Raw genomic sequence first — 18,504 nt, 5'->3', positions numbered from 1 at the left:
ATCAATTAGAGGCATGGATTCTTATGTTCAAGTCCATGTAATACATCTACATTGTACAAATACAGTCCTCATCTCCAAATTGCAAGTATAAAAGTTGTCGCGTGCGAGACATTTCCTTCCGGGGAGATCAACAATCCCAAACACAACCCACCGACATCGCTCTGACAACAACCCACTCTTAACAATAACAACCCCCAGTTATTTATTGTTGGCCTACTATCTCTCGCCAGCACTCCTATCAGATTATCAAATACAAAAGACATGGACGCACCTCGATCATCCTCGCGCCCGAGACCCTCATCCAGGCCCACAACCCCTCTACGCCCAAGCTCGCGATCTTCACTACGAGAAGCACACGGATATGGAAATAGCATTGGAAATTCAGGATACACACAACCTGCCATCAATGCCTTGGAGCCGCAGTTCGCCGAGCTGGCCGATTCGATGGCAGATCTCGAGGCCAACTTCATGCACTTGCAGCTAATGCACGAGAGCCTGACGCGCTTCAGTGAGAGTTTTGCCAGTTTCCTCTATGGATTGAATATGAATGCATTCTGTGTGGATTTCCCAGAGGTATGGTCGCAGACCCGTCGCCGACAGTTGTGGCAGTGGTAAGAGCGCGAGAGGGTTGCTGATTCGACACAGGCTCCGATTCCGGACTCGTTCAAAAAAGCCAACCAGGATGAAGAAGAGAAAAAAGGTATTGCGAGGGCTCTCTGTGGGAACTACCTAGGTGCGCTGGACTGGGTTTGCTAACAGGCCATCCAGAGATGGAATCAGAACGAACACGAGCGCTTGATGACGGCGAGATGACCTTTATGTGAGTCGAGAGGGCGATGCGACCAATCTACAAGAGGACACTTGAGCTAATGATTCTCACGCTACAGGACTACGGACACAACTTTTGTCGAGAATCCCCCGAGCACCACCTCCTCCTCTAGACCGACGTCCAAGTATGCTGCGGGCTTAAGGGGAACGTCGCGTGGCACTGCTCGTGGTACAGCAAGCAGCCGGTATACTACACGAGGCACTGCGCGCGGTGGGCGTGCTAGCGCACTGCCTCGGGGCAGAGGGACTGGGACTCGGTAACGGATATTGAATGCCTGCAATGACCTGATTATGAACAATTTATTATTCATGCTGCATGTTTGACTATTAGCGTCCAAGGGCTGGACCTTTAGCTATAGCTTCCACTGCAGTGGGTTGGCGCATCTGCCATTCATTATGATTACCTAGAAATGACCATTGAATGGAACTATCATGTCACCCGGAGGTTGTACAACATTAAAACCCAGTCTATATACTCTGTACTTGAATACTAAATCACTAAATACTTCCCTACACAAAAAGACCAAGATCAGCTTCTGCCTTCTGCCATCTGATCTTATCCGGCGGTATCGGTCAATCGGAGGCGAAAAACCACCGCCCGATGGCAAACCAACCTCCCCACTACTTTTGAGATCCTCAGGGAAACTTGACCCCATTCAGTGCATAATAGACTTTTATATTTACATTCATTGCTGTTGAATAGGGTCGTATTATCCCGAACTTGGTAGTGACGTCGAACCAGGTCATACGCAACCCTTTGTGGACTGTATAGCTTCCCTCTGTTCGTCTACTATTGTCCCTATTCACTTGCTATCGTGAGTTCTATTGTTCTGGTACGCTCTGTTTGATCACATTGTTGATGTCTGTTTATACAGTGCAATGCTGGCCCTATTCAGCAGGAGTCCTTGAGGCTGTACCTGCTCTCTATAACCAGCCTTTCTCTCCCTTGAATTCTCTTTCAACCTCCTCTTCTTGTCTCCACGTCGGTAGAAGTCTGGAACTTCTATTAACGTGTTTCTACTGCATATCTTTGTGTCGTGTTCTGATCAATCCTAACCTTCTCCTTTCCACCTTATCTCTTTCATTCTCTCTCCCGTCTAACCATACTCATGTCGCTCACTATGGCGACTCTCGATTCGGTCCAACTTCTATCTGAAGCTGCGTATGGTTGTGGTAAGAATGGCAATTGTCGTGACTCATTTGTGCCCATCTGACCTCCCGCTAGTACATCTTGCAGCTATTCTCTCCAAGGACGAGAAGACTGCTGGCCAGTTCAGAGAGGAGTTCTGCAAGAAGTACAAATCGCTAGCTCCGTTTTCAAAGACAGAAACGGTTGCTGTTCCAACTACTGGCCTCCGAACTGTGGCCTCCCTCAAGCCGAAGTATCACTGTTTGAGTTGCACAGAAGTATGCCTGAGTTCCAAACGAGCAGAGCATACTGCAGCGACTGGGCATGCATTTTGTAAGCCAATGGTTTCTTACTGTTCAACTTGGTTCATACTTATACATGGCAGATATCGAGTCTCGCAACCGCTTTGTCTTCTGTGAGAAGTGTGTCGATTTCATCTATGACCACACCCTCGACAGACTCCGTGGCCCTTCTGCCAAATTTGAAACCCTCGGTGAGATTTAGGCGATTCAAGAATATTTTATTCGCGGACATCTACTAATATATGGTAGATGGGCGGTCCATTTGGGCCGAAGACTCAGCCACCGAGGTCTACGTCAAGAGCAATGCTTACAAGAACCCATGCGCCATCCGCGGCGCTCGTGGTGTCTGGAACATGGGTCAAACGTGCTATCAAGCTTCTATCTTGCAGGCCCTGCTGCACGACCCTACCCTCACTGCCTATTTCCTAGGAGGTGGCCATGATGTCCACACATGCATGATCAAGGACTGTCTCGCCTGTGCAACAGCTGAAGTCTTCATGGAGTTTAACAGCGCCGAGAGAAACGATGCAGTCTCTGCAGCCGTGCTTCTTCATCATGGCTGGCAGAAATCCAAGGTACGTCGAGGTCCGAGTTGAGCAACAGAACTTGCTAACTAGTTACAGGAAATGCGCGGATATCGCCAGCAAGACGCCCACGAATACTTCCAATTCCTTGTCAATGAACTGCACTCATCTACCCCCGGACATGTGGATAGCTACGATAAGCCATGCGAGTGCTTTTTCCACCAGATGTTCTATGGCGAACTGCGCAGCAGCGTCATGTGCCACAAATGCGGTCAAACCACTAACACCCACGACCCTATGGCCGATCTGAGTCTTGATGTCCAGCTTCAACACAAGAAGCGCAAGCTCGGTCGGTCTACTTCTTCCACTACTGGAACCCTCCTCGGCTGCCTAGATAGCTTCACTGCCGCCGAAGACCTCCACGCCGATGCTGCTTACCACTGCGAAAAGTGTGGTAACACCCCCCAGCGGGCTTCGAAGCGCCTGCTAATCCGCAAACTCCCCGTTATGCTTTGCATGCAGCTGAAGGTATGTTTGAGTTCTGGCTCCCTTGGAATAAGATCTTATGCTGACTTTCCCACAGCGTTATGAACACTCCTCTAATTCATCCGAAAAAATGAATGGTCATATCGACTTCCCTTTGTCTGTGAACATGCTGCCATACACGGTCAAAAAGGACAACCTTCCTGTTGACATGTCGAATTACATCTACGACTTGTCTACGGTCATCGTCCACCAAGGGACAATGGACTCTGGACATTATTATGCATACACTCGTATTGACCACGACAAGGTTTGTTCCACTGTACCCTCGTCCCGTCTGTGTCCGTGCTAATGGGTTACCTTTATAGTGGGTATTGATGGATGACAATAAAGTCACCATCGCAGGTGTGGCGGAAGTCCTCCGCCAGGACGCCTATCTCCTGTTTTACAGCGCCCGTTATCTTCGGGCTGAGAAGGTTAAGAAGTAGAACCTTTGTGCACAGTTAGGCTTACAACACAATTAATCAGTCTCATACGTCGATAGCCACTTGATTCCTTCGCATATACTAGTATCACGCTGTATTACTGTAGACTTGGACTTCAATTTCCGGAATTCACAGGCATGATATCAGAGGGGGTCTGATTCGACATATATATCCTGGTCGACGGGCAGCTGAGAGATTCGGTCACGGTCAATAACGTGCCATAGCCGGAGTGGTCCAATCTCAGAAATTCCAACCACCGCTGAATCGCATTGTGGCGAACACCCGGAAGAATGAAAAGAATGCTTCTCGCCCAGAAGCGAGCCAACAGCCATGAAGGCCCTCGTGTCAGTCTTTCCAGTTACTCCCGAGACACCATCTCGTTGCTCTCTGATGACCAAAACAAGACCAATTAAGAACGAGGGCACGATGGATTCTCTTCATCCTCATTGATCATGATATGATTGATTGAGACATCTCGGTGAAGAACTCCTGCCTGTTGCAAGGACTGATGTCCTATAATGTAACCCAGTGAAATCCCGACGGAGCTGACAGCGTAGGTGGGAAACGTCTGCGGTATCTGGTAGCCGTAAAACGGCCACGTCGAGCTCTAGAGCTCTAAGGGAGGCCGATCGTATATTTGAGGACGTCCAGAAGTGAGCCACGTGGCCGCGATAGAAATACTGCTGGCCACGAACCTGACTTAAATGATCGTATGGATGAAGGGTATCAACATCTCCTCAACTTAGCTATGGTCAAAATATAGACACCACCAGGGTCCATGGTCCATGTCCATGTCGTTTTGCGGACCGGAAAAGTGATGGACCTTCAGCATCTCGGGTTTGTTGCGATTTGCATGAAGACCAGTCTTCGAGTTTCTTGACCTGAACTGATCAACATATGCCCTCCGATCTGATTATATCCCAGCACACTGAAAATAATGATTCGCAATGTAAGAGATCTTTGACCCCTGAAATTGAGAGTGAAATCGTCGAGTTCAATTTGTGGCTCGTGATTTCGAAGCACTTGGATTCCGGACTCTGAAGCACGGACTTGCGGTTTCCAATGAGCAGTAAAGTGTGTTGAGTTTTGGCTGAATAACAAGGCCTGCCGTCGAATAGCGTGGTATCGTGCTGGGTGATGAGTTGAGCGCGTTTATCGGACTCAGAGGACCTTGAAGGCACAAGCAGGACCTTGAAAGGACAAGAAGAAAGGACCTTGGGGACACGAGTAGGACCTTGAAAGAACAAGAAGGAAGGACCTTGGAGGACGGCATGAGGGATCCTAGCCATGGACCGATATAAATCGATGATCGCCAAAAGGCCTCTATAGACATTGAATTGCTTTTCTTTGGCTCGCTTGGTGCATTTCGGAAGGTTCGCGTTCACCCCTGGTAGCTAAGGGGTGGGTTGATCGACAGACTCATGATTGATGAGGAGAATATGGTTCCGATGTAGCTAAGTGCTAGATCAAGTCTGGGAGGGCAGTATGGGGCCATGGGCACAAGTGGCAGGGTCCCATTTCCACCTGGGAATATATAATCGGAACATGGCCAGAGGCTAGATAACCTGGCCACGTCGAAGGGAAGACCCGGCAGCTTTTGATTCCTTCATGAAGTGAATGCACTCGAGAATAGCCCAGTCAACCAGTCAACCAGATCACCAAGCTTCTGAGTGACTTCGGCGTTTAAACAGCAAGGCTAACTTGCATGCCGTTGAGGTCGGTTGGAAGTTTTCATCGAGACCAGCTGGGGTGGAATGGGAGGATGGATGATAGGAAAGAAGATCAACCTATATATATAATATATTAGAATGAAATATGGATGTAGAAGTGCCGAGACTTCACCTCAGGAATATACAAGCTTCCAGGTTGGCAAGAAGAAGAAGAAGAAGAAGGAGAAGAAGGAATCAACTGAGGCTAATTAAATAGCTAGCAAACAGGACACGTGCCTCAACACGAGGTTACACACATCCTCAAGAACAAACATTCTTCTCTCTATGCTAATATGCAGCCGCTTATGTGCTATCTCTTTCTGTTAATCACCACACTTTTTCTGCAGTCTTCTAAATGGCAATATAGACCCACTGATTTGCTTCCCCGAGATTATCCTACTTATCCTGGTTATTCCAAAACGTATAACCTAATTGACATGTGGAGGTCATTCTTGACCATATCTAGTCTAGGCCAACTGTTCCATGATTGTGGGGAAGATGCCCACAGGTCTTCAGACAGAGAAAGCAACAGAAGGGCTCTGTTTCAAGAGCAGGGAAGTCACTTTTGCTGTATATTACGGCTATTAATATGCCAGCATTCTGAAGTACGTAGATTCAAAAGAAAATACAGTTTCGCTGTAGTACAAACTGGTGGCTTTATGCACATAGCCTTATGAATTCCTAGTATATTGAATTTACAAGAGCAGCCCACGTTGTCTTCATAATTCAAGTATCTCGAAAAGTTTCGAATAATAGTCAAAGTATCTATCAATAGCACTTTGAAGAAAAGTCAGCTAAGATTAATGTTGAAAAGTGAAGTATAAGATCTGGCAGCCTGAGGCGCTAAGATGTGGTGATCGCCCATTGGTCACATGATACACCAAAAACAGCTAGCGCAACTCAAGCGAGTTGGCCCGTGCCCTATTCCCCATTGGGGCAGCACACAACGCAAATTCCAACCCTAACTCCTGTCTCTGTTCTTAACGCCCAACGCCAGCGACCCTCGTCCCGTCAACAACCCCGTCAACTCCCAGGTCCCACCTTTAAAACCTCAAGATGACTCACGAGAGCGTTTGGTACAGCCGGCCCCGCAAGTAAGTCGAAACCGCACCACGCACACACTAGGCACTATCTCGAAAAAGAGCGACGAGGCTAACATGGGATTTCTCTCCGCTCGATAGGTACGGCAAGGGCTCCCGCGAATGGTGTGTTTACCCTGCTATAATTCCCCGATGAACGATCCAGTCGACACCGAGAATGAAACTTGGAGGAATCCTGGATGGAATCAAAAATCGATACAAAACGAACGGGCTTGCTAATAATTGTGCGCCTTCAGCCGTGTCTGCTCCCACCGCGCCGGTCTGATCCGCAAGTACGGCGTAAGGAGATATCAATCCCTCGAGCATATTGCATATCGCAAGATGTGACATGACATGGACTTGTGTGGCTAATACGGATCGTTTTAGATGAACATCTGCCGTCAGTGCTTCCGTGAGAAGTCCACCGATATTGGTTTCACCAAGGTTCGTTTTAATTCCTCTCTCGACAATCCCGTCCGATCCCATTCGAATACCACACAATCACATTCTCCGACGTGAAATTCCAATCGATAATCGACAATCTTCCCGGCCCCCACTGCCACCACACATGCACACTGCAAAAGCACAACACTAACCACAAGCTTCTCAACCTACAGTACCGCTAAGCGAGCAAAAAAAACCAACTCCCCCCTCTCGAACCGTTCGCATCCACGAAATCCATCTACGTACCCGGCTCGACTACGGTAGCGTCAAGTGGAGCAATGTTTCAGACGGGCTCAAAAATGGCGTCTTTGATGTTTTTGTGAATGGAGGAATAGACATCGGGCTTGTGTGTCCGGTGTCTCGGGGTTGCGAATCAAACCAGATCTTGGCTCCGAGGGGAGGATTTGGGGTTGTTGCATGGAGTGTCTTGAAAAACGAGGATTTATGTTATTTCCCTCATCCTGGTTTTTTCTTAACAATTTCAATGACGGAATTTTTCTCTGGGAATCATCTCTGCTCCAGCTTGCTGTACAACTTGCTCGTGGTCTGGATGCCGGTGGGCGTGCTCTCGCACGGCTATTCTTGTCCCTGGATTTGGTGTAGCTTTTGATGTTTGGCTGGGTGAGCCTCTCGAGGTGCACCATTGATCATTGAGCCCGCGAATTCTTCGTAGCGGCTGTAGGTGTCGACAGATCGGATATACTGGTCCCGTTTTGGTGCCGCGGCTAGATAGACGATCTATCTAGATGACGCCCCATGCGGTTAAGGCTCTATGCGGCGGCACTAGCAAGGCAGGTAATCATTTATGCAATAGGACACTAACTGGAATAGTTAGTATTTGCAATGACTTCATTGTGATAGTGCAGACATTCTACATGACTTATACTTCGCTCCTGGAGATATTCCGTCAAATATTCCTGGCACTTTTTTATAGCTAATTGTTATCCTTCTAGCCATAACACCGAGTATAAATTTAGATCACTCAATCTTCAGCTACTTCGGAGAATAGCAGAACAATACGTCGGTGATTTAGACAATATACGTCATTTAGGTGTCATTTTCTAGATATATCAGCTATACACTAAATTTTTAGCGTCCTTATCACCCCTGTTAAAATATATAGGTTTTAGATACTTACTACTCCGTGAATATCTTTAAATGGTGTGCCATATGTTACGTGCCAGGTCTAACCGCTCTATATCGGGGTAGGTTCCACTCTCTAAATCACGTGGTATTCCGCTCTTACTCTCACCACAAAGTCAACCTGGTGGCAGAAAGAGCACCATGCCATGTCTGATCAAAAAAGATCACAGGTGATTATTGAAAACCTTATTGGGGATGGCCTAAATGGCTTTCGCAACAGATTCAAGTCAATCTGTGGAGACGATGTCGATCAGCTTACACAGGAGGGTGCGGCACTGCATCGCAAAATCTTATTTTGGCTAACTTAAATACAGTTATGCAATCTCTCGCGGTCGCCCTCGTGTCAGCCCTTGAGGGTCTTCCCGCTGCTGGTCTTCAGCTGTCCAAGTCGGGAGGAACTCTTCAACGGGGTCTGCTTCAACTTATCCTATCGGGTCATTTCGACCTTGATCGAATCAAACCACTTTTCAAAGCATCTCTTGTGGAGACCTCAACAGATGAAGAGATATGGAATCTTGTGGACGTGGCCGTAACGGAATCTACGCCGCCCCCTCGAGCGATTGCCTCCTCCCTCTAACAAACCCCCTGGCTCCAAAAAACGAGTAGCTTCGCTAACTCCTCTGAATACTGCCAAGATGTTGACAGGGTCCTCAAGTCAGAGCTTGGGTGTCTCTATGTAGGGCTCCCGCATTTCCGCTCAAAATTTTTTGGAAATATCAGTGGTCTTCAAGCAGCATCCGATGCTATATTCGAAAGATGCACTGAAGGTAGCAATCCGATTTTTGCCGACGGGTAGAAAGATTGGCCAAAAGATATAAACCAGGAGGATGTCTTGAGTTGGTTTACAGATCTGAGTGAGAAACTGGCAACGTTCTCAGTAGACTACAATTCTGCGTCGACGTACCTGCGAAGGCCACTCGCACAGCCCAATATACCTATAAAGGGTTCTACAGTAGAGCGTAAGCTAGACATCGGCTTTATAAGTGATACTACCGCTAGAAAGGATACCCAATGTCATTGGTCACAGGTCATCGTTCCTAGAGAGCTAAAAAGCAATCTGGCAGCTGACACAGCTTCTAAGCCATGGCTTGATTTAGGGAGATATACTAGGGAAGTTCTTACGGCCCAAGATACACGCCGATTTGTCCTAGGCTTTACTATATGTGGATCCTTTATAAGGATATGGGCATTTGACCGTCTCGGGGGAGTCGCATCCGAACGGTTTGATATCAATGAGGATAGGCTCCAGTTCGTGTCCACTATTCTCGGTTTCCTATGGATGAGCGAGGAGGAATGTAGGTTTGACCCTACGATTACCTCGAAAGACGGCCAGCGATTTATCAAGATAGAGCAGAACGGCCGGACCGAGCGTCTCATTCTCGATAGATTGATAATACAGGCAGGTCCAGTGTGAAGCGCTCTTCTAGTCAAAGTGGCCTCTTTCTACCACCTAATAAACGATCATGTTCGGCATCTCCTACCAAGGCATCTGCTGCCAAGGTATCTAATACCAATGCATCCAGCAACCTACTGCTAAACCGAGTGCATCGGCGTGTCGTCCTGCGCGACTATGGTAAACTAATTTACAAGGCTAGCACTCATTCGTCCCTGCTTGCTGCATTGGAGGGTTGCATTACAGGACATCAGTCCTTGCAACAGGCAGGGATCCTTCACCGAGATATCTCAATCAATAATATCATGATCAATGAAGATAAAGAGAATCCTTCGTGGCCGTCGTTCTTAATTGATCTTGATCTAGCTATCAGAGAACAACGAGACGGTGTATCTGGAGCAACTGGAAAGACCGGCACAAGGGCCTTTATGGCAATTGGCTCTCTTCTGGGCGAGAAGCGTTCTTTTATGCATGACCTTGAATCGTTCTTCTGGGTGATCTTTTGGATATGCATCCATTATGACGCGCCAGGCAAGGGAAGAACTGTTGCAAACTATGACAGGTGGAACTTTATGGATACAGGGATTTTAGCTGGCCTGAAGAAAGGCGAGATAGCCGATGAAGCGGATTTTGTGAGATCCGCGAATGAGTACTTCACAGAGTACTATCAGCCACTAGTTCCATGTGTTAATACACTTAGGGAGGCTGTTTTCCCTAATGGAAGCAGGTGGAGAAATGAAGATATGGGGTTGTATGATCGGATGAAAGGTATTCTACAGAAGGCGCGCGATGACTGAGAGTTGAAGGTAGTTGCCTTAGAGAAAGTGTCACCGTCATGTAATCATCCTTCGAGCTATAGCACTGAGATACCCTAAAAGATACCCCAAAATGACTCCAAAAAAAGACTCCCAATAGTATAACGGCCCTCTACTATCATAAGCCAAATAGATTAGATTTTAATCTACAGAGAATTAGTTAATATGAGCCAAATTAACTACACAACGAGGCCACGGACCTAGATTGGTCTACGGACAGGCACACGAATGCGCTAATCCCCAGCACTAAGCTACTGACGTAGTAGGCGGTTTAGCGTTTTGTACTTCCAACTAGCGCGAGTGGCCTTTAGTCCCTAACCATTCCATCGTATTCGTGTCCGTGCCCAAGTCCTACATCCGTGTTGATCATACGGGATCTCGAGGTATTCACACTCTGCTCATTGGTCGCCGATTATTACCATTACCCCTGGGGAACGGCTAGGTCAGCGCCGGGTGCGGATAGAATTTGTGCCGGACTCCCGATTATTACTGCCTAGGTATTCTCAACCAGGCAATATTCCTGGGAGTTCTGGACGTGTCGAATGGCTTGATCTCAGGTCACACCGTCTGGTTATAGCCGGGTACTGCCGCCATAGAGGAGGGGTGTGGAAAGCCATGGCGTTGGGCGGTAGTCGAGATTGGAAATCAGACGTCTAGGGTAGCGGCTTAAGGTTATGCCATGTACAAAGCATGAGTCATATCACAGCTTACGGCTGACCTGCACTAGTTAGTTGGTTAGTCTCCGTACTCTGTATTGATTAGCAACACGAGGTCAGTCGGAGACATCTGTACTTACACCGAGTCTCGGAGCTCGGAAGTAAAGCGGAGTTTGCGTTCCGGGCATAAGAGCTCACCTTCACAGATTAGCAATTGTTCAACGCAGATCCTAGGGACGTGCAGGTGCGTGGATGTAACAGCCCAGCCTTTTCTCATGTACCCGGATGCTCACGGATACGGTTCTCCAATCGCCAAGATCGGGCTTCGGCTCGGTCTTGGCACGACTTTTGTCAACGCCCACTCGCTTATTTCTGTACTGGGAGATGACGGATCCTTGTGGCGTTGGCTGAGTAGATGAAGTAGAGTAGAATGCAGTGTTGTACTAAGTATGGAGAATGGAGTACAGCGGGGGCTTGGTATGGTAAAGTTGCACAATATGCAAGCTTGGACCAGGATGGTTAGGAAACCACATGACGATATGCATCGTGGCTTGTTTTTTTTTCGCATGGAGTCCCACTATGCCACTATGTTATGAGATGTTTACAAAATCTGTGCATCAGAGATGCAAGGACCACCCCTCGGTCTTAATTTCGGTTTATTCACGGCCCACGGGAATAAGGGCAGCTACTATGGAGTACAGAGTAGCAGTACTTGGCGCAAACTTCAATATCACCTCTTTAGGCAACAAAGCAAGGTGCCGAACTTCCGCTCAAATTTGCTCTTATTGCTCTGTTTTCGTATGTCGGAGCATAGAGCCCGACATTCGGTTACGATCAGACTATAACCCCCACTACAAGGACGGGCCAGCTCAAAATTGCGGCTCGGGAAACAAAGCGAGGGAGGCCGAGATGGGTGGAGTATGGAAACACCTGACAAGGATTTCATATCGTACCCCGTAGGCTATCGTTGATTGGGGGGATAGATCCCTGGTGATCATCTCCAACGTTAGACTTGCACGTAGTCAGTCAACCTGATGATGGGTGGGAAGCTATATTGTAAGCATGCATATATACTCCGCACATGCTATGCTCATCCTATTCCATGCATCCTATGTCTGCCTAGACACACATAGAAGGCCTAACGGAAGCATACAGAGCTGATCAGGTCGGTCACGGTCCAAATAGAGTAACGATCGACTACGTCATTGGCCAAGGCGCCTATATTTCTGTATACATCGTGCCACACGTAAGGCATCAGATGCTGTACAGACGGAGAACTGCGCCCTCCAGACTCCATACAAGAATTCCCATTGCAAATATCCCGGATCTTGGGGCTCTATGTAGTCATAGGTCATAGTTCCAGGCTCCCAAACTCATGAAGTCACCAAAATCCACATTTCTTAGACGCTCCCGAGACACCCGAATGACAGGAAGAGCTAAGAAAATTCGATTCATAAACGATATATCAACAACTTTGGCGTCAATTTCCATAGTTCAACGTAGTTCGTGACACTTAGACTTTAAATAAAGCATAGGATACCTACATATGCATCATGCTACAAGCAGAAATGAGATCTACCGAGTTGGGCATGCCGTGAGGGCGTCAATCCTTTTCTCCACGCACTTTTTTTTCCATATTTTTTTTTTTCAAGAGCATTGGAAATCGGCACCGGCGAGCTCATTTCTATTATTTTCTATTTTTTTTAAAAAATTCTATTTAGCTTTATTAGCAAGTTTCCCGGTACTTCATTCCTAGCTCGCCTGGACTTATATACTGCATTCCCTCCTGGTGTCGCATACTTCAGCCCTACAGCTTCATTTTCAACTACAGATAATTGGACAGTCTAGTTCGTCACTCTCCGAGTAGTCCTGTCTAGACTTGGAGGAGTAAAAAGCAAGAATAAATACGGGCCCAGCTACCGGCTTGACAGGCTCGCTACGTCACGATTCCATAGAGCTTCGACCTCAGCTGGTTGGAGCCTTATACTTCGCGGCCACTTGCATTTTTTGCACATACAGCCACATTATTATTTCTCGCAGTATATCACATCATCTTCCTGATGTGGCCTTTAGCCACTCGAGTCGCCAGGGCGGCAATTTTCACGCTACTACTCGCATCGCTTGCGACCGCGCTTCCACACGGGGACGATGAATCAATGGACATGGGAATGCATATGAACACGAGCACCGACGCGCCGCAACCTACACCCACCGCCATGCAAGCTAACACCGATGGTCCCATGAGCTATTTTGCGTATAGCAAGCACTCCAGCACCATTATTGCTCACATTGCCCTTATGGTTCTAGGATGGTGCTTTGTTCTTCCTGTCGGTAAGTAGCTGTTGTTGAGCTCTGAGCATGAAAGAAAACAGAAACTGATCTCAAATAGCTGTCATGCTGAGCATCGCACGCTCACGGCTTGCGATTCTATCACAATTCCTCTTCCTGGCCTTCAACGCGTTCGGTGTCCTACTTGGGGTTATCTATAACAGCCAGACCCCAGACCTCTACGAGAACAATGCGCACCACAAGCTCGGCTGGGTTGCGACGTGTGCTGTATCCACCCAGGTCGTCCTGGCTTTGCTCTTTGCCTACGCTGGCCGCGGCGAGTCGAATAAGTCGAATACGCCCTCTTATGAACACGCTGCGTTTCTGCCTGTCGCGACGGACGATAATGATAACGAGCATGCTTGCTTCAACGGTGCGATGCGCGAGCATCGCTGGTCTCGCGATAGTGGTCAGGGAACCGATAGCAACTCGTCTTCTATTCATAGCCCTGGATCGTGTTGCGAGTCGCCTACCGATTACGACGGATTTGAAAAGCCCGACGAACTACCGAAGGATACCGCTCCGCAAGGCTGGATTCGTCACACCGGTGTTGGTCGTTTCTTGTCCAAGACTGTCCCTGGTCTGATCCCCGGCCGAGTTCTCCGCGTTTTGAATGTCGTGTATAATATCGTTGACCGTGTCATTCTTCCATTCGGATTTGTCTGTATTGCGACTGGGGCTGTGACTTATGGTGGTATCATGAGGGGCCATGAAATCTTCAACGGCCTTGCTCACTTCATCAAGGGTGGTATTTTCTTCTGGTACGGTGTCCTGACACTTGGACGTTATATCGGTTGCTGGGCAGATCTGGGCTGGGCCTGGAACAAGAAGCCTTCGGCGTCTATTGTCGGCTGGAAATCTAAGGTTCCATCAGCTGAAGCCACAGAATCATTCGTCATTTTCCTATATGGCGCGACAAATGTCTTTCTCGAGCACCTATCCGGTGCGGGCAAGGCATGGTCTGCTACAGACCTCGAGCACGTTTCGATTTCTGTGCTGTTCTTCGGCGGCGGTTTAGTACGTCCCATCTCCTTTTTTTCGGCTCTTTATAAGAATCAATCTGACTAACCTGAAATAGGCCGGTATGCTTTTCGAATCTACCTGGATCCGCGAATTGGTCAACAACACCATCCTCCAGACCCCTGCTCATGGCACCTCGGATGAAGCCTGGACGCCACCGAGGTCGCAGGGCGTTTCCTTGAACCCCATGCCACCCCTAGTTATTATGTTGCTTGGCATGATGATGGGGTCGCACCACCAGGACAGCATGACATCGACTATGGTACACAAGCAGTGGGGTAACATGTTGGTTGGATTTGCGCTGTCGCGCGGCATGACATACGTTCTGTTATATCTCAAGCCACCGACCTCGTACCTCCCGGCTCGTCCCCCGACCGAGATCATCGCTGCATTCTGCCTAATCTCGGGAGGTCTGATTTTCATGATGAGTGTAAGTGCAATTAAGCTTTACAGTTTCCCCCAAGAGCATGACTAACAAAGATCTAGACCCGAAATGTGATCCAAACTATGGAGTACTACGACGTGGACGCAATGTTCACCTTCACTGTCGGCCTAGGCTTCAGTGCTTTCGTTATGGCTTATGAGATCTTGACAATTGCCCTCAAGGCCTGGGCCGTGAGGCGCGCACAGCGCCCTCAGCCAAACTTCCGCTTCGAGTGAAAAATTCTGCGACTTGTTTTCCTTTGATACCACCTTTACACTTCTGAGGTTTTTTGTTTCATGAGATATACGGAGTCATTTTGCTTGTGAATTCTTCATGCGACATAATATTTCCTGCAGAAAGATACCCCGGGAAGGAAAGTTTCTTGGAGGACCTCGGACATGATATTTTGTGACGTTCAATGTGTGAATGGACTAATGTGGTAATACGGTTGGTGGGATTGACTGGGACTGGATGTCCTAGTATCCCAGATATATGCAGTACAGATGTTTCTATGAATGCAATGTGATTTCTTATCTCTTCAAACTTACCATTGTAACGTGTTGGGGTAGATATAAGGAGTTAGGGTCTTATTTCCGTCATTGCCAGATGCCGACTGCCGAGGCAATGAAATCTTACTCTCATACATTTCTAGATGGGCAAAAGCCATGGATATATGCAAGTCGGATATTCGAAGGCAGTGCAAGACCATTGAGCCTCAGCTCCAGAGGGTCAGCCTTAGGTACCTAGTACCTACATAAGCAATGAGAATGTTAATAACGGCGGCGGTCCAAGAGGTTTACCCCTAGGAGCCAAAGAGCTCCATGAGGGGCAAGTAGGGGCAAGTGGAGTAATACGTCAATCAGCCAATTGGATTGGATGAAATAATATCTGACGAAATGGGTCAAAGACTCTAAGTTCGACATTGTACACCCAAGGGACATTTATAAGCAACCCCTCTATCCATGATTTGATATCGTACTTCATTTTTACATTTTATACCCCTTCATATTTCAAAATGGCTTCCAACACTCCCGCTGCCTGCTGTGCCTCTGGTTTCAAGCACGAAGGCACTCCCGCCGGCGAAACTAAGACTATCAACGGAGGTAATTTATAAAACTCCTCTATTTCAGCCACCCGAAGCCCCCCAAGCCCCTCAAGCCCCCGACGCCCCCGACGCCCCCAAAATTGTCCTTTTTAACCGAGTCATTTTCTAGTCAATGCCTATATCGCCCACCCCAAGGGCAGCAAGACCCCCGAGAAGGCCATTATCTTCGTGACCGATATCTTCGGAATCTACACCAACGCCCAGCTCCTCGCCGACGAGTACGCCAACAATGGCTACCTGACTATCGTCCCGGATATTCTCCAGGGCGACGCGATCGATGTCAAAGCCATGGAATCTGGCAAGGTCGACTTGTCTGCATGGCTCCCCAAGCACAAGCCCGCGGACGTTGAGCCCGCTGTTGAGTCGGCTATTAAGTACGCCCGGGAGACTCTCGGCGTTAAGAGAGTCGGTGCTGTTGGCTACTGCTTTGGGGCTAAGGTATGTATCTATAGTCCAGATCTAAAGATTCAATCTCCGAAAATACCTCATAACCCCTGGCTGACAATATTGGTTTAGTTCGTCTGCCGCAACATAAAGCCCGGCCTGATTGACGTTGGTTACATTGCGCACCCTTCGTTCGTCACCCACGAGGAGCTCGGCGCCATTAAGGGGCCTCTGTCTATCGCTGCTGCTGGTAAGTTGTTTGCAGGATATTAGTTTGAAAGGATGCAGCAAAGGCTAATTTTCGCGTTTCAACAGAGGTCGACTCGATCTTCACTACCCAGCTTCGCCATGAGTCCGAGGATATTCTTATCAAGACTACCCAGCCGTGGCAGATCAACCTGTTCAGCGGTGTTAGCCATGGCTTCGCTGTTCGCGGCGATCTGAAGGACCCCAAGCAGAAGTGGGCTAAGGAGCAGGCTTTCTGCCAGGCCATCGCTTGGTTTAACGAGCACCTGTAAATTAGTTGGACAATTTTAAATATAGATAGCAAATGCAAAGGCGATATACACATTTTGTGCTGAATAGACCTAGACAGCACGGGGTAGATTGAGCTGTCAAATCACCACCACGGGGTTTGTCTACCCGGACACCTTGCGCGGTTGGTCTTTATCGCGCGGCGTAATATTCGCGAACAAGTCGCTTTAATGGTTCGGTCTCCCTTGACGTCTCTTCGAGTTTGAATTTTCCATTCAGATTGTTTCCTTGACATTTGGAAGGCTACTCGTTTTCAGTTGGGGTTCTTGTCCCTTGTCTTCGTTTCACCCAGGATCGCGTGCGCCTGGTGAGTTATCCCTGGCATCGGCTTGGCAGATCAACTAGGAAAACAGAATCTAACTGATCTTTCTCTCCAGTCATTAATTGTTCGATCCACCATCTGACTGTTGAATAATTGTCAATTCTTACCAACGGCTCCGATCGCAACCCCTCTCGTTCAAAGTCGCGGTATATCCCGACTTGTCAGCCCGACTCTATTCCGGCCGCCCTGAGTGGTTTCGTCACTATATCTATTTTCTTCGAAAGTGATAGAAACGGATTAGCATCATTCAGCAATCATGACGACCCCTGCCGCTTTACCTCCGTTGCCTTTCAATCCGGGTCGGATACGGACATACCTCCTCCGACTACCGCTGTTTACTCGACTGGTGCTGCTGATCATTCTGGCCTTCTGGCTGCTCGAATTCCAGACTATTTGGAGTGTTGTGCAATGGGGCGCTTTGATTCCAGACGAGATCAACCTGGGGACTAGTATGTTTGATTTCATGTTGAAAAGCATGTCGGGCGCATGCTGACTTGATGGTGTTACTAGTGTACCGACTGAACACCTATCCCATCATCCACACGGGCTTCTTCCATGCTTTCTTTAATGCCGTGGCAGTTGCACCGCTGTTGGAGCGATTCGAGGCCGAGCATGGCACTTTGACTGCTATTGCGTTGTTTATTGGACGTGAGTGCTCTAGAAACGCGACGTTTGCGGCCTTTTGACTAATGTTGAATAATTCAGCTCTCTCGACTGTCCCCGCTGGACTTTACATCTTGATTGAGAGGTTTATCCTACACAGAAATACTTCGGTGGTCGGCGCAAGGTAAGCTTCAGATCACTAGGTTGAATGTTTCGGTAACTAATCTTCAATCCAGCATTTGGGTTTTCCTGCTTCTCGGCTCTGAAGCCATCAAGACATACAAGTCTCACCCTAACTTCAGGTAAGATTCACTTGGAAAACTTGCTCCAATGTTACTAACGCCCTTCAGTCTTGGCCCGTACAAGATTCCTACCTGGACCTCACCCCTGTTCGCATGTGTCGTTGTATCCATCCTCATCTCGAACGTGAGCTTCCTTGGTCATCTCTGCGCGATCCTTGTTGGCTATCTCCGTGAGTTCCCTTATCTGAATTAACCCTTCCCACTGCTAATCGTCGTTAGTTGGCCTCGGATATCTCAAGGTGTTTGTGCCCCCTGAGAAGGTCCTCCGTTGGATCGAGGGCAAGTTGAACCTCCTGGGACGTCTGCCTCACTATGTCTCTGTCGACCAGAAGACCTACGGTCGCTATGGAGTTCTTCCAACCAGCAACCCTGCCACCGTCAGCAGCAACAATCAAACAACCATGAGCTACTTGTGATCTACCCAGTGGGAACCTGATCACGGTATTGATGCATTCTTCATTTCATTTTAATGTATATTTTCCACTATAGTTT

At 48.1% G+C, this 18,504-nt stretch overlaps 6 protein-coding genes across 6 annotated transcripts; all 6 read left to right on the top strand.

Annotated features, from left to right (window-relative positions):
• Positions 1-261: 261 nt before the first annotated feature.
• On the top strand, positions 262-1,089 carry LCP9604111_5289 (DASH complex subunit DAM1; the record flags this gene model as incomplete). The annotated part of the gene is made up of 4 exons (XM_039073082.1): positions 262-573; positions 646-700; positions 769-820; positions 888-1,089. The coding sequence occupies 4 exons, from the start codon at positions 262-264 to the stop codon at positions 1,087-1,089; spliced, it is 621 nt and encodes a 206-aa protein (XP_038928751.1).
• Positions 1,090-1,949: 860 nt separating this feature from the next.
• On the top strand, positions 1,950-3,754 carry LCP9604111_5288 (uncharacterized protein; the record flags this gene model as incomplete). Its single annotated transcript, XM_039073081.1, has 7 exons — positions 1,950-2,001; positions 2,054-2,290; positions 2,343-2,450; positions 2,509-2,834; positions 2,883-3,311; positions 3,367-3,576; positions 3,635-3,754. The coding sequence occupies 7 exons, from the start codon at positions 1,950-1,952 to the stop codon at positions 3,752-3,754; spliced, it is 1,482 nt and encodes a 493-aa protein (XP_038928750.1).
• A 4,518-nt stretch (positions 3,755-8,272) lies between these two features.
• LCP9604111_5287 (uncharacterized protein) lies at positions 8,273-8,703 on the top strand (the record flags this gene model as incomplete). The annotated part of the gene is made up of 2 exons (XM_039073080.1): positions 8,273-8,393; positions 8,441-8,703. The coding sequence occupies 2 exons, from the start codon at positions 8,273-8,275 to the stop codon at positions 8,701-8,703; spliced, it is 384 nt and encodes a 127-aa protein (XP_038928749.1).
• Positions 8,704-13,050: 4,347 nt separating this feature from the next.
• LCP9604111_5286 (Ytp1 family protein) lies at positions 13,051-14,998 on the top strand (the record flags this gene model as incomplete). Its single annotated transcript, XM_039073079.1, has 4 exons — positions 13,051-13,321; positions 13,380-14,335; positions 14,397-14,768; positions 14,825-14,998. The coding sequence occupies 4 exons, from the start codon at positions 13,051-13,053 to the stop codon at positions 14,996-14,998; spliced, it is 1,773 nt and encodes a 590-aa protein (XP_038928748.1).
• A 779-nt stretch (positions 14,999-15,777) lies between these two features.
• Positions 15,778-17,189, top strand: LCP9604111_5285 (dienelactone hydrolase family protein; the record flags this gene model as incomplete). Its single annotated transcript, XM_039073078.1, has 7 exons — positions 15,778-15,865; positions 15,977-16,305; positions 16,384-16,501; positions 16,567-16,765; positions 16,857-16,909; positions 17,043-17,092; positions 17,163-17,189. The coding sequence occupies 7 exons, from the start codon at positions 15,778-15,780 to the stop codon at positions 17,187-17,189; spliced, it is 864 nt and encodes a 287-aa protein (XP_038928747.1).
• A 174-nt stretch (positions 17,190-17,363) lies between these two features.
• On the top strand, positions 17,364-18,428 carry rbd2 (rhomboid protease family protein RBD2; the record flags this gene model as incomplete). Its single annotated transcript, XM_039073077.1, has 6 exons — positions 17,364-17,556; positions 17,618-17,755; positions 17,813-17,894; positions 17,947-18,012; positions 18,061-18,182; positions 18,232-18,428. 6 exons carry the CDS (start codon positions 17,364-17,366, stop codon positions 18,426-18,428), a joined length of 798 nt encoding a protein of 265 aa, XP_038928746.1.
• Positions 18,429-18,504: the final 76 nt, after the last annotated feature.

This window comes from Penicillium roqueforti (assembly GCF_015533775.1).
Source record: "Penicillium roqueforti strain LCP96 04111 chromosome Unknown scaffold_12, whole genome shotgun sequence".
NCBI lineage: Eukaryota > Fungi > Ascomycota > Eurotiomycetes > Eurotiales > Aspergillaceae > Penicillium > Penicillium roqueforti.
The sequence above is the reverse complement of the archived record's forward strand: the minus strand, read 5'-3'. Positions and strand labels throughout refer to the sequence as shown.